The sequence below is a fragment of the Rhinolophus sinicus genome, chromosome 16, assembly GCF_057876585.1.
Source record: "Rhinolophus sinicus isolate RSI-liver-muscle chromosome 16, RSI-T2T, whole genome shotgun sequence".
NCBI lineage: Eukaryota > Metazoa > Chordata > Mammalia > Chiroptera > Rhinolophidae > Rhinolophus > Rhinolophus sinicus.
In genome coordinates, this window is record NC_142516.1 from 185712571 (window position 1) to 185728155 (window position 15585).

The 15585-nt window shown below is 42.8% G+C and overlaps 1 protein-coding gene across 3 annotated transcripts in view; it reads right to left on the reverse strand.

Annotated features, from left to right (window-relative positions):
• Positions 1 to 15585, reverse strand: part of ENOX1 (ecto-NOX disulfide-thiol exchanger 1) — a 366236-nt gene that overhangs the window by 8391 nt on the left and 342260 nt on the right. For all 3 annotated transcript variants that reach the window (XM_088793020.1, XM_088793019.1, XM_088793018.1), the window contains 2 exons: positions 11716 to 11818; positions 2493 to 2578 (listed from right to left, as the gene is read on the reverse strand). In XM_088793020.1, coding sequence (XP_088649146.1) covers positions 2493 to 2578; positions 11716 to 11818 — 189 coding nt within the window. The remainder of the gene's footprint in view (positions 1 to 2492; positions 2579 to 11715; positions 11819 to 15585) is intronic.

Below are 15585 nucleotides of genomic sequence, written 5' to 3' on the forward strand. Positions count from 1 at the left end.
CCTACTACAGCCGGCAGCCCCCCTGTACCCCTGGAGAGGGAACTGTGTGTGTGTGTGGGGAATCCAGTGCCTAAAGCAATATTAAGTAAACTTTGTGGAGCGTCCATGACACTCTATTGGTTCTGATTAACCAGAGGCAGGTGCTCCAGGCCGGGCACTGGGGACCCACAGCAGCACTGGGCTGGCGGCGGCTCCAGGATTATGAGCCTTTTCCAACTGATGAGGTACAAGGCCCTGCTGGGTACTTAGAGGGCAACCTCTCATTATTTTGTTTTCTGCTTCAAGCCCCGAGGATATGGGGTTCCAGTATATAGCAATAATTTGCTCTCTGGATTAAAAAGTCAATATCCTTTCAGCCTCGCTGGAATAGAAATAATGTTGAGTCCAATCTCTAGCACCCAGGAGTCTGTAAGTCAGAGCACTTTTTCGAGATATATGTATACACACACACACACACACACACACACACACACATATATACATACGTATATATATACATACATATATATGTTTGTGTGTGTGTATATATGTATTTTTTTTAACCTTAGGCACGTGGAAAATATTTGACAGCTCTACTGAACATTTCATTCAGGAGAGGGAGGGCTGTCTGGGGGAGACCCTGTGTATTTCTTCTGTGAGAAAAACGCTTTCTTCATTATCTTCTAAAATAAAAGCACCAGTCTGAGATGAAATGGAATTCCCCTTGACTGAATCCCTTCCAGAAAGGCCCATCACCTAATGAGCAGAGACTTGGAACGTGAATTCTCTCCTCGGAGACTTCTGAGGGAGACCATACAGCTGAGCACACGGACTGTCCTGAGGTAGAATGAAACAAGGACATCCACCTCACAGATGTAATTCCTATTTATCATCCCAGGTGACTTTACACGCACACGCACGCACACTTGTGTGACACACACACACACACACACACAGTCGACCTGCACTGATGGAGCAGACAGAAGACAAGAGCCAGAAACTCTTCGATAAATAACCAGTGGATTTGTTGGCCATTTCAGCTCATATAACAACTGCTTCTCAACCAAGGATTCCCAGTGAGGATTTCCATAAAGGGGAGGAAAGAAATGTCAACCAAACAAGGGAAGATAATAGCAACAACAGGAATAATTTCTTGAGGGCTTATTCTAGGCCAAATGGGTACAAGCAGTACTTCATTTAATCATCTAGATAAAGGTAGTGGTGCTATTAGGGAAGAATGGTATTGCCGAAGGGGGGAAAAAAAAAAAAAAGAAAAAGGAGCCCTTAAAAACTTTATTTCAACAAAGTGCCACTGAGAGCTTTTCCTTCTCATCTCATGTGAGTTAAAATGAGCATTTCCTATGAGCTCCCTATCGATGTGAGGGGAGCTCGCAGAGAAGACAATACTATGATTTTGAACTTCACGAATCTTATAATCCCCTCAAACTCTTCCCCTCTGCTTTGGTCCACCCTGTCACCAGCTGTGAGAGGATAAAAGCGCATGCGTCTCTATGACTGAAAACTACTTTTTGTTCCAGAAGACTTATCTCAAAGGGGAAGTAATAAGACCGATTAGAAAGGTCAAGTGGTTGTGGGACCATGAATTGGTGAGACCATTTGAATCAAAGTAAGAACACAGTGTAGTAATTTAATCGATACTGACTGTTGAAGATTTAGAATGACTTGTGCGTGTGCATTTCAGGGTCGCAGAGCTGAGGGCTGAGTGGCTGGTCATACCAATCCCATGTACTTCGCTGTGCTCTCTGGAAGCGTCCTTATTCCCATGTTTCTTCCCAGCAGGATTTTCAACCAGCTCCTCAGTGAAAGGCCTCACTTCCCTGTTGGATTCTGTATCCATCCTCTTGCAGGGCTTCCGCGGGCAGCACCGGTTAATGACATCACTGTATTTCGACAGGGGCCCCTCTCACGGGTCCCCGGAATTCGACACAGGAACTGAGCGCTTTCTGTCCCTTTGCTTTAAGCAACAAACACCGTAAAGGGCTAGGAGTACAGCTTGTTGGCAGATGGAAAAAACTGAGCCGCAGAGAAATAAGGAGTGGTGTCCTGACTCTAGGAATGACCCTTGAAGGACAAAGCTGACTTTGTAGTCACTTTTGCCATTTTGAGAATAATGCCGAAAAACAACCATTAATACAGTTTTCTTGGCAGCCATATCAGACTTTTATGTTATTTGAGGTGATTTTTCCTCTATTGCGTAGAGGCCTTAACATGTAGAAACCTGTGAGAATACGGTGTAAGGACAAGGCCCCATTAGCCACCCACGCCCGATTTCTCCCTTGTTTGGGGAACTTTCAGGCCTATAAATTTAAGTCCCTCCTATGCTTTTTAAAGTAATTTGACATCTGCTGAAACACTGTCATTTCAGACAACTGCTTTCTTTTCTACAAAGACACTATCCTACCCCTAATGCAGCTCACACAGGGTCCCCCTGCCGCCAGCACTCAACATGGTACGTGTCAGACACACAAGCGTCCTTGAGAAAAAGAAGTTACCTTGGAGTCCAGCTGCTGCATGTAGGACCAAAGATATTCTATGTTGGCTCCGAAAGGGTGCACATGAAGAAACGTTGATATGATGCCTGAATTAAAAAGACAAACATTGGGCATTACTAAGAGGGAAATAAGAGTCTCATCTACGAGATGACACCTCCTAATGGCATCTAGCCCCAATGATGGTTTTGTCTGGCTAAGTTATCGTCTTGCCGTGTCTTAACAGCACTCAACCAGCATTCAGTAACAGCCCGTTCTGAGGACCGTAATAGCAACAATGGTAAACAGAATACTCTGTCTCCTGGAATGACAGTTGTTAGAAAAGCTAGAGTCTGAGATAATATAGAGATGAATAAAGGCATTGCTAAACAAAGACTCCTGGAAGCATCTCAACTACCAATTTTATGCTTGATTGACCAATATAAAATTGTAGTTATTGGAAGGATAAAATCATCTCTTTTCTTTTCCTCCATGGGCTTTGCAGGAGGAAAACGGTGCACACACTTGGGCCAGAAATCACGCCGCCTCAGATTTCCCCGATAATTGTAGCTGCTAGTTATGAAAAGTATTGAATCCATATTTCTCCTAACGGCCACTGAAGGAAGCATAAATCCTTCCTGAAACCTCTGCAATCCCCCCTGGTTGTTTCTGTTGCTTAAAGGAAGCCAGCTTGCTCTTCTTCTCTCTGCCGTAATTTGCAAGATCATTTACCAGGAACGGGTCATTTTTGGCTGGAATCTGATTATCACTCAGAAGACTTCTCTATCATGAAAATCAACAGTCAACATTGTACTGACCAAGAAAAAGCTGGATGTTGGTGGCAGGTGTAAGCTGATGTAAAAGCACTACCCTTCCACCCTCCCTGCTCCTCCATCCAAAATCAAAATAGTGAAAATGAGCACGTGGGCTCCGCAAGCTGTGCTGCTATTTGTTAAGAGACTGTGTTCAGACTGACAATGTTTCAGACCTCTTTTAAAAGCAGGCAGATCTGAGGATAAGCCCTCACATTGTTTATTCAGAAGCTCTGATGCTCGAAAGCCAAAGCGACGGGAAGACCACCTTGTGCGAAATGCAGTCTGGGCAACACCAGACGAGAGCACATCTGCTTGCACTAGGTCATCCTGTGAAGTGCTGGTGACCTTGGATTGATCTCCAGTAGGTTGTCATGGTCCCCTGAGCTCCTGTGTGGTGTCTGGGATGTGCTGGGATGCGTGCCAGGTTTTACAGAAAAGTTCCCAGTTCATCCTTAGGCTGAGGGCAGAGAATCAAAGCGTCTTGACAAGCACTCTTACAGTGAAATGAGGAAGACAGAAATAATTCATTACATTTCTCCATAAAACTCAAACCCAGTTTCAGAAATTGATCTTTTTTTTTTTTTTTTTCCTGGAGACATAAAGCACTATCACTTTATTCTGAGATCATGTTCTTTTTGCTAAAATGTCCTTCTTTTATGAAATAATGGTGATGATGAAAGGTAATAATGTAGTTTTAATATCTTTAGGTGGCAAACAGCCATTTTTAATGTGATTGAGTGGTATTTTGTCTTGTTCCATTTCTACCACTTTATTTGTTCATTTATATTTTAATTTTATAGACCTGGCAACTACTTCCCTGTGTCTGAAATTCTCAAATCTGGTGAGGTGGCACTGTCAGTAATCCTGTTACTAACAAGAGTTAAAATATGGGGGCTCATGAATGATTTACTAAAAAAAAAAAAAAAATAGAAGTATTTAAAAAATAACTCATTTGCATTCGTTAAGTAGGAGGGGGGCAGAATTCTTAGGGAGTTGCCCCTGTTTCAGGATGGTGAGTGGGGCTTTCCCTGCTGTCTCAGGCTGAGGACAACTGGTACTATGTCCAGCACTTTCCACAGAGAGCCTCCACCAAATGCCAGGTGGGCCCCATCCCCACAAGGAGGAGGACAGCTATTTTCTTCTCACACACGGGTTCTTCCAGGGAAGAGATGGGATGCTCCAAAAGAGTCGTCCATAGAGTCAGAGGGCTCTGGCAAGAGACGGGGAGCATTCCTTTCCTAGTTGGATGTCTGCTTAGGCAGTGGACTGACTGACCTGGCTTTGCACCTACCCAAGCACAGGGGAGATGTCGGGCTGAGATGGGGAGCAGCGTGGCGCTGGAGCGTTGGGGTGACACAGATGTGTGGGTTTCCCATGGGGCAAGGGGCAACTCAGAAGGTAGAGGGGCTTCAACAGGCATAGGAGTTAAGTACCCCAAGGGTCTCAGCAAACAGAGAAGAACGTTTTTCATAGTAACAGCCCCACTGGATAGAGACTTAGCAACATCTCCCAGACAACCCACAGCCTGGCCTATAAATGCCTGTGGGAGTGTGAAGTTAAATGTCTTCAGTGAAGGAATGGAATGAGTCAGAAGAGGATGGGGGTGAGGGGTATGGGGGAGAGGTTGATAACTCTTGGCCTAAGAGATGAAGTGCCGAGAGAGGAACTTTCAGGAAACCAGGCATGGGAGGACCTGGGTTGGCTGCTTCTGTTGCCTTGGAGAGGTTGGCATCCCTCTGTATCCGCAACCTCACTGTGCACTGCCCCTCAGTCCCAATCTTATGGTAGTTCTATTCTTAATTTTTTAGGCACCTCCGTACTGTTTTCCATAGTGGCTGCACCCATTTGCAAGCCACTGACAATGCATGAGGGTTCCCTTTCCTCCACATCCTCGCCAGCACCTGTTATTTGTTGACTTATTGATGATGGTCATTCTAACAGGCATGAGGTGATATCTCATTGGTTTTTATTTGCATTTCCCTAATAATTAGTGACATTAAGCACCTTTTCATGTGCCTGTTTGCCATCTGTGTCTTCCTTGGAAAAATGTCTATTCAGATCCTATGCCAATTTTTTAACTGGACTTTTTTGTTTGTTTGTTTGTTGTGGAGTGATATGCGTTCTTTATATATTTTGGATATTAACCACTTATTGGAAATATCACTTGCGAGTATCTTCCCTAGTCAATTGCTTACCTCTTTGTGTTGATGTTTTCCTTACTGCGCAGAAGAAGCATTTTAGTTTGATGTAGTCCTATTTGTTTATCTTTTTTTTTTATCATTAGTTTTGTTTGTTTATCTTTGGGCTTCAAAACTATTGAGACTATTTTGTTCATAAAACTAATATGATTTCTATATATCTTGCTAAAATCAAATTGGAAATCCTGACTCAGAAATGAGTATTTTTTCGTAGGAGGGTATACAGAACCATCTCGATGGTAGTTGATATTAACAAACCATTAGCTTTTCTTTATAAAAGTTTAGCAATTGCCTAAAATGTAGAGACCTGTGGAGCCAAGGCAGGTAGTTAAATAAAGGTTTCCCAAACTTTCCCTATGAATGGCAACCTAGTTATTCAGTATTGCTAGAGACACAGCAGACGTGGGAAGCCCCAGTCGTCATCCTCTCAGTACTGTGCCCCTCCTCCGCCTGCTTCCCCCTGCCCAGCCTACTAGCGTCCCGGAAGCATCGGTCACGCTATCTGAGAAAACGGCATTTCTAGAGCCTGGCTTTGGATCAGATTCATTTGAGGGGAAGCTTCCTAAATAATCAACTAAATCTTCCATGCTGCTCCTTTGAAAGAACTGGGATATTTTTTGAAAATCAAAAGAACCATAGCTGTAACTCAAAATCGAAGGAAAAATGCTACAAATCATAACCTGGTTTTACAGTCCTCCGGGAGGGACCTAAAGCCTTCGTAAAAGGAACACTAGGAACTGAGGGTGGAGAACTTAGCCTGAATTACTGAATTGGTTGATCTCCAAAGGGACAGACACAACAATTGGTCCTGGCCATTTCCACGGAGACGTAGAGGTCTCCATATTTAAGAATGGGTTTCCCAACGGTGGAAGTACCTAATTTCTGAACATAAGAAAGGAGTGCAGGAGGTTGTCAGTACTCTTAAGATTTTTGCACATCTCAGGGCTTTAAAAACTACATTAGAGATACACAAACCAGCTCAGTGGTAAATCCCTCATTAGGAAGGCTCATTTAAACAGGCACAAAGGCATTTTGAGCTTTTCCCACCAAAATCATCTAGTTCATTCTGATTTATAGACTGAGGATCAAAGGGGCAGCATTTAAATTAGCCAACTGGTACTAGATGCTTACTGCTTCATCCACTCTTCTTTAATTACCTGCTTAGCTGCAATTAGGTGCCAAGGTGCCAGGGGACAAGACAGGCAAGGTCCCTGCTCTGGGGGAACTTATCCTCAAGGTAAGCCAAACCGACAAGAAACATTAAGATGAATGGAGCTATTTTCAGATAGCTGTAAGCAAAGCGAAGACAACAAAAGGAACTAGGATAGAACGGAGGGTAACCTCAAGCTTGTGGAGTGCTACTTTGCACCGGGAGGTTGAGTGAAGGTACAGTTTCCTGAGTATCAGGTGAGAAGGAAGCAGCCACAGAGATCCTGGGAGAAGATTACTCCAGGTACAGGCAACAGAAAGTGCAAAGGACCTGAGGTGGAAATAAGCTGGCAGGGACATGCTTGGCTGGGGAGTGGGACAGCATGCTATTAGAAGTAGGTGGGGAGCCAGGTCAGCTAGGGCCGTGTCTGCCAGACGTAGGGGTTTGGATTAAATTCTAAATATAGTAGGAAACCAGCAGAAGTGTTCCAAGCAGGCTCATGATATGACCTGAATTGTGTTTTTAAAATTTCATTCAAGTTACTGTGTGGTGAATAGATGAAAGGGAAACTGGATGACCAATTAGAAGCATTTGCACAAGACCTGAAGGGGTAAGTAGTGATCTGGGCCAGGCAGTAGTGGCCATTGAAGGTGGAGCTGATGGACTGACGTGAGCGGTAAACATTCAGGAGCAATCAAGGAGGCCTCCTCGGTATCTGTCCTTAGCGACTGGGTGGTACCATTTTCTCAGTCGGGACTCTCAGGGGAGGAGCATATTAGGGCAGAGAAAAGGGTAGAATCAAGAGTTCCATTTTAGTCGTATTAAATTTGAGATGTCATTAGTATCTAGGTGGAGATACCAAAGCGTCGTTGGGGACGATGCGGATTTGTGAGTCAGTGGCAACTAACAGGGAATTGAAGTCACAGTACTCATTGAGGTCACCTAGCGAGTGAGGAGACCTCAGGACTGCATCCTGAAGAGGCCCAGGCTTTAGAGGTTCAGCTGAGGAAAACTCACCAAAGGAATCTTACAGGGAGTGGTCAATAAGAAAGAGTGGTGTCATGAAAGCCACAGGGAGACAGTCCTTCTAGAAGATGTGTGTAGTCAACTGTGTCAAGGGCAGCTGACAGATGGAGGGAGTTGAGAAATTAGCCACGTGACGTTCTCTGGTCACATTGATCTGAACAGCTTCAGCGTGAGGACGCAAGCCAGGCTGCAGTGGGCTCCAGGGAGGGGAGGAAAGGAAATGCAGACTGTGAGCGCAGACACTGCTTAGAGAAGTTATGCTTTGGATGGCGAACAGGGAAATGGGCTGTTGGTTGAAAAGGGTCAGGGAGTCAAGACAAGTTTTCCTTTTTTTTTTTAGCAAAGCAAATTTTTAGAAATTGAGATGTAATTAGCATGTAACATTGTATTAGTATTAGGTATATTACATAATGACTCGATATTTGTATATATTGTGAAATGATCACAATAACTCTAGTTAACATCTATCGTCACACATAGTTAACAAAATTTTTTGTTTGTGATGAGAATTTTTAAGATCTACCATCCCATCAATTCTGAAATATGCAACACAGCATTATTGAACTATAGTTGCTATACCATACATTTTTTTTTTGGTTTCATTTTTTAATTTTTAGTAAATTAAAAAAAAAAATTTCAATTGCAGTCGACATACAATGTTGTATTAATTTCAGGTGTACAACATAGTGATTAGACACTTACATAACTTATGAGGTGATTATCCCGACCTTCTCTTTAATGTTACAGGTGTAAGACAGTCAAGTTCACGTTTTATATTGATGGTATGATCTTCCTACATATGAGATCTCCACCTATGGGCAATGCAGCTTCCGTAACAGTCCTCGCAGACTGTGAACACTGAATTGAAAAAGATCACCTAGTCCAACCTCCTCCGTGTGTACACTGTGAGGAGTCAGGTCACGGCGGCTAAGCAGTTTGCACAGTGCATCAGCTGCCTCCATCCACAGACACTCACAGTGGGCCTCCCTTGTTTAGCACCATTGAAAGATCACCAGGAACTGTGTTTTGTCACAGGGCCAATCCATCCCACTACCCTTGTTTCCTCTTACGGACTTTTAAAAAATGTTATTGGTTATCTGATGAGACCAAAATATCAGTTTGTACATTCAGTTTGGTCAATGCAGTATTCTCTTTAAGTTGGATGTGAAGTGGGATCCTACCAGAATATACTCCCCTTCCTCAGGCTGCTTCGAGTTTCATTCCAAACTGTAAGGTTCTGGCCGAGATTAGCTTTCCCTACATCCACGGTGGTGGGGAGTGTCATGGGAAATCTCAGAAAACCCCAGCCTATCAGTTCACTGGAGCGGGGTGGGGGGCAGCCAGGAACCTCAGGTCTGCAGAGCAGCAGCTTGCTCTACACAGTCATATCTTGCTGGAAACAAATGGAGGCCTGACCATAAGCCAACCTGAAACATTCTTGCTTCATGTTGTAGCCTGGCTCCAAGGACACGAAGGCTCCAAGGACACTGAACTGGAGAGCCAGCAGGGAGAATGCTCTGTAAAACCTGGGCTTCCTGCTAAGCCACGAGCGGACAGCTGTCTCTGGGCAGCTGCAGAGTGAAAAAGCAAGAGGCAAGGCGGTGGGTGGGTGGTAGGAGACTGATCAGACACTTGTGGTTTGGGCTGATGCGTCTCAGTGTCTTGGGATTCCAGAAACGTTGCCGTTTCCATAAAGCAGTTTGTTCCACTTATGTGGTGAGTACAGCACCTGATCTTGCACAGTTCTGTTTTTTAAAAAGTAACTGACTATCTGTCTGTCTGTCTTACTTTAACTAACCCCCTGAGACTGTATTTGGGCCTTTCAGTAAACCGTTCCTTATATCTGGAATGGTCTTGGCAGCTCCCTTATCTGTCCAAGAAGACCCTATGCATCCTGCCTTCCCATGAGGCATCTATAGCAAGTAGCGCCTCTGTGTTTCTGATTTTAGCGGGAACCACATTTCATTGTCATTGACTGCTTTCTGTCTCACTCGTCTATGAACTACCTGAGGAAAGAGATCATCTTGTCACCCCCATTCACTAACACAGTTCTCGGCATACGGCAAGCCGGCAGTTCCCAAAACACGGTAGGTCCCAGAAGTACCTGCGTCAGTGTCACCTCAGATGTCAGTTTTACAATAAACAGAATCTCTCTGTGTGGGGAGAAACATTCTGCCTTTTAAACAGGCTGCCCAAATGAATCCTTTCCACAATGAAGGCTTGTAATTTTTCTAGTAGGCTCTTGACAAATGTTGGTTGATTTATGGATATGGACATTTGCATCTTGGAAACAAGATTTAGGTCAATGACTCATTCTTTATGGTCAGTAGCTTTTAGAGAAGAACACACTTCCCAGACTACTTTTCTCAGGTGCAGCCGAAATAGAGTCTCAACTCTATTCACTGAAAACACCAAAAAATCAAAACCTTTTTAAAGTACATTTCTCTACATCCCATTCTGTTTCTTCATACCCATGTGTGAGGGGAACATTCCAATTGAGATGTAGACTGGTTGTATGCAGATGTGTGAAATGGTGACAGTGATGGAATGGTGGTGGTTGGGGGAGGGCTTGATGTAAAGAAGCATCTTGGTTTCCCATAATATGTATGTCCTCAACTTCAGAGGAGTCGGGAGGATATGTAAAGAAGTTTGCCTGATCAGTAAGACGCTGAGGACGCTTCTCAGGAGTCTGAGAAAGTTTTGAAGAACAGCTGCTTTATAAAAAGAGAGTTGTTGAGAAGGTTTTGACTGTGTCTGGATGGGATTTACAATGATGACCAGCACTGACAGGTGGGATTGGAAATCTATTGTATTAAAACTAATTAAAAAGCAAGAAAAGATGGAGTGACACAGACCCAGAGTTACTCTGTCAACATCTCTTCAAAGCTATTTGTCTACTAGTAAAAAAATTTTCATCCATTCACCTTCAAAACAATAGCCAGTGGTTTCCAGCCAAACATTTTGATTTAGGTTTGGTCCTAAATCAAAAGTGTCGACTCACTGTATCCCACACAAGTTCAAAGCCAAATCCAACATTAGGCCGTATGTGAAATGAATGAGGAGTTCTGGCATATATATAGGCAACGTCAATGTGATCTAATGTGTGGGGAGATGTAAAATGCTACCCTGCAATGCCCCCATAAAAATGTAATTCTTTTAGGTCCAATTATATGTCAACCTGTCTTTACAAGGATTGACTGCAAAATAAATAATCCAGAAATCACAATAATAAAGTGCTTTCTAAGGGCCTATCTTCTTTAGTTGAGTTGGAACATATCCCTCTGTCTCCATTAACCTCCAAGCAGAAAATCTGACACAGAGGTTGCACTCCCAAGGGACTTAGGCTCCAAATCTGTGAGGTTATAATTATGTTATCAATGAAATCCCTCTGATCTTCTGTGATATGTACTTTACTCTCATGTGTTAAAGTCTTCAATCTTCTAAAATGGTCATGAGAATGTCTAGAAAGAATACATGCCTTTGCCCAGATAAATTAGTGTCACAGATCACCACAAGTACCTAGGATTGCTATATATGCTATATATACATATATATATATATATATATATATATATATATATATATATATGGATTGGACTGTCCTGCATCGGCCTAACTGCTAGTATGGGTGTCCCTCTGTGGTCAGCATCATGGCCCTGGCCTCAGGACATGGTCGCTCGTGAGCCTGCGGATCTGGCTTCGTTTGGAACTTTTGGACTGGACCCAAGCTGGTCTCCAGTTGGAAGCGATATGTCCAAATTTTGAAATTCAGATTTGTAACATGTGAGATGCAAATTAATCTATCTTCTTGTACTCAGTTTTATGTTGGACAAGCAACTAATATACACAGTTACAGAAGAGCCAAACCCCCATTGGTCTGTACGCTCCTAACTTGGAATGTACGTAATAGAATCTTGATGAAGTTCATTTCACCTCTGACCAGAAGACAAAGCTGTTTAAATCATTAACAAGTTGGAGGTGAATTACTTAAATGGAATTTAAGTGGAGTACCTAAGAATTATTTAAGAGAACAGATGAGGAAAACACAATCTCCTTACCAATTAGTAGAGCTTCTTTCTCGGATTTTAAGCCTTGACTTCTTTTCTCAATGTTGTTCTCTCGGTCTTGGTTGACCAATGCGACTGTCAAGACATTGATCTCCTATAAAGTTAAAAAACAAAAACGTATGGGTGTTTATTTATGTAGATTCTCTGTATTTCAATAAAAGCCACCAAGTCACTTAAACCCTATAAAAGAGCTCATCACTGTCATTTATAACTAAAGGTTAACTTTTTTTTTTTTAACTTGTATTTATTTTAAGTGTGTTTTTCCAGGACTCATCAGCTCCAAGTCAAGTAGTTGTTTCAAGGTAGCTGTGAAGGGCGCAGCTCACACTGGCCCATGCGGGGATTGAACCAGGAACCCTGGTGTTACGAGCATCATGCTCTAACCAACTGAGCTAACCGGCCACCCCTGAAGGTCAACTTTTCCAAGTAATTAATCTCCTGGCACAACAGTGGAAAGTAACTGTAAAACTTAGGCTCCTGGCTACAGCTCCCAGCGAACCAAGTAATTCTCTGCACATGTGGCAAATTTGGTGCAAGTTATCTTAAGTTTTGTCCATATTTTGAGTAAACTGTGCTAGCAAAAACTGTATTTTACTGTAGCTGCTCTAACGTGTTTTATTTCAAACATGAAAAATTTTCTGAAAAGCATACACAGGCTGATTTATAATACTATGCTAACAACTTGTGTGCGTATGCGAGAAACAGGGCCTACTGAGGAGGGGAGGCAGGAGTGTTTAAGTTGAGAAGGTCTATATCCTTATACACAACTGCAAACAGTAGATAAAGCAAAGGTTGGGAAATTCTTTTCTTTGGAAACTAGAAATGAAGAATTGTACGGCAAACCAATAACACACAAAACACTAAGGCTGGGCTATTTTTAGTTCTTTCTATAGTCGTTTTTTATTTAAAACCAGAGAAAGAGCTTTGACTCATATCCTTCCAGACATGATGTTAGGACTCAAAATATGGACAGTGATTTAACAGAAAGTCAAATTTAATGACCAGAGACCTACATACCATATTTCCCCAAAAATAAGACCGAGCCAGACCATCAGTTCTAATGCATCCTTTGGAGCAAAAATTAATATAAGACCCGGTATTATATTTATTACATTACATTATTATATTATATTATATTATATTATATTATATTATATTATATTATATTATATTATATTATATTATATTATATTTATTATATTATATTATATTATATTATATTATATTATATTATATTATATTATATTATATTATATTATACCTGGTCTTATAGTAAAGTAAGACCGGGTCTTATATTAATTTTTGCTCCAAAAGATGCATTAGAGCTGATGGTCTGGCTCGGTCTTATTTTCAGGGAAACTCGGTATATGGGATAAGAGTCTTTTGGGTAGCTGAATCTTGTTGGGGGGAAATTTCTCGCTGAAAGATAGGTCTCAAAGAAGGATTAGAAACTGAGAGAAGAGTTAAGGACAATGTTTCCCATAGATGGTGGGGACTCTGCCAGAAGGCTAGAGGGTAGGTAGGGACAAAGGAGAACTTAGAAAGTCAGGGCAAATGGTTTGGCAGGTGTTACCAGGGCTGGAACCGGTTATAGAATATTTTGTAGTTACTACAAAGTAACAAAATTGGACAGAAAAGAGAATACAGAGAATTGTTTGGAGCATATTGAGCATGTAAAGAACACAAACCCCATCTGGAGACATTCAAATAAAAAGAAGAAAAGAAAAACCCTCAGTGCATGCCAAACAAAATAGATCTGGGAACTGACTTTGACCTATGACCTCTCACTTTGTAAATCAGAGATAGAGATTGTCAGGAAGGAAGTTCCTCCTGAGAAAGTTGGAAACACTTGGTGAGCATTTGGCTCCTCGAAAGGTCACACTTACCTGCTGGAGACTGAGTGAGAGGGGAAGATGGGTAAAGAATTGAGGGGCCACAGTGGTAGATCAGAAGGATGGCACCAACTGAGGCCCGAGACAGGCTGATGGTAGGAGTGTGCCCGTGAGAACAAAGGGTCAGAAAGGATTTTGGGAACAGTCTAGGGAATGTCTGGAGCCAGCTGGACATAGAAGGTCGCTAGAAAAGAAAGATGCTCGTACGGCTCTCAAAAAGGGACCTTGCAAACCAGTCCCAGCAGAAATGCAATCGAGAACTTTAGATCAGAACGAACCTAAAGGCTTACGTAGGCACGAGGAACATATTTTACAAAGAGGAGTTCCCTGGGAAGAGGATATGCATTACTCCCGTGTCGAAATTACATATGGTATTTTCCAGTTAGGCTGTTGACACAGCCTAGAGGGACACAGAGGGACACGAGAGCACAGAGGGACACTTCATCTCCCTGGGTGAGTGGGGTCAGGGAGCGTGCTGAGTTCTCTTAGTGGTATGCCCTAAGGACAAAAAGGTCCCACAGACTCATGGTGCTGGGCTTCCACGCCTGGCACTGGGAGGGGAAGACTGTCGAGCAGAGTACAGGCTCTGGAAAGGTCTCCCAACAGAGGTGAAGGAGGAAAGAGGATGGAAAAATAGTAATTAGGCTGATGATTGTATCATTTCAGAAAAATATAAATAATGAACCCCAGGGCCGAGTGGAAACAGTATCTCCAAGAAAGGGTGATCTGTTCACAGATCTGTTCACATGATAATTGGGGACAAATGAAATTACTGAGAAGAGTTTAGCAGACAACATGCCCACACTAATTGCCAAAATTGAGTTGTGTCCTGGGGCCATCACACAGTTGCGAATCCAGGTTTAGGGAGGGAAATGGACCAGAGAAGGCTGGCAGCACACTGGAAGCCAGCAGGAAATGGCAATGGCAGAACACACTGAGCCCACTCAAGGAAGCTGCTATGTACCTGTCCCCATGTTCAAAGCTGGGGTCATAAAAACAAGGGGGACTTTGAGCAAGCCCAAGAAATGCTACTGAATTAACGCATCTACGGGGAGTCAGTGTGGCCTCCAGTGATGTTGCTTTGATGACGTTTTAGGTTTGGGTGGATGAGGATGGAAAGACAGGAAAGAGACCTAGGATTACCTTTCTGTGGAAATATTTCTTAAGATTGAATGCTGTGGGCCGTGCTCTGCTGACCACGAATGGGGTGCTCCTACATGGTCACCATCAGGGGTCATCTCTTTGCAAGGCTCCCATACTTGTCTGGCAGGCCTGGGCCTGACAGACTTGAGGCTGGCAGATGCTTCAGCCTTTGGTACTGCTGTGAGCTGTGTCCAGGGTGGAAGTGGAGGTGCTTTTCTGACTCTCCAGAAGGGAAGTGATACAGTACCTAACCAGGCTGACCAGGCAGGCTCCAAGGAGTGCGTGCAAACTGTAATAAGTTGGCCTCAAGAATCTCCAAAAGAAAGATTTCTGTTATAGTCAAAGGTGTGTCCAAGCGTGTTAGTGAGAGACGTGGGCCTCTAACAGCCCCCTGCAGTGCAAGCCTGCCTCGGGCAGGATCTAAAAGCTCAGACTCTTGCTGACAAAGTCACAGAATTAATGAGATGGATGAATGTGTAGGTCACGCATTTTGCCAGAGACAAAATTTCAAGTTAATATGGATGTAGTTTAAGGGCTGGGAGATAGAGTATTAATTTAGAAAGCCACTTGATATTCTGTGCTTTTATTTTTTTCCACTATAAAAAAGAAAAAAAAAGGTGGAATACTATTCTGCCATTAGAAAAGATGAAATAGTGCCATTTGCGACAACATGGATGGATCCTGAGATTATAATGCTAAGCGAAATAAGTCAGGCAGAAAAAGTAGAGAACCATATGATTTCACTGATATGTGGTCTATAAAACAAAACAACGAAAGAACAAGACAAACAAATGAAGAAACAAAAATTTATTGACATAGACAGTAG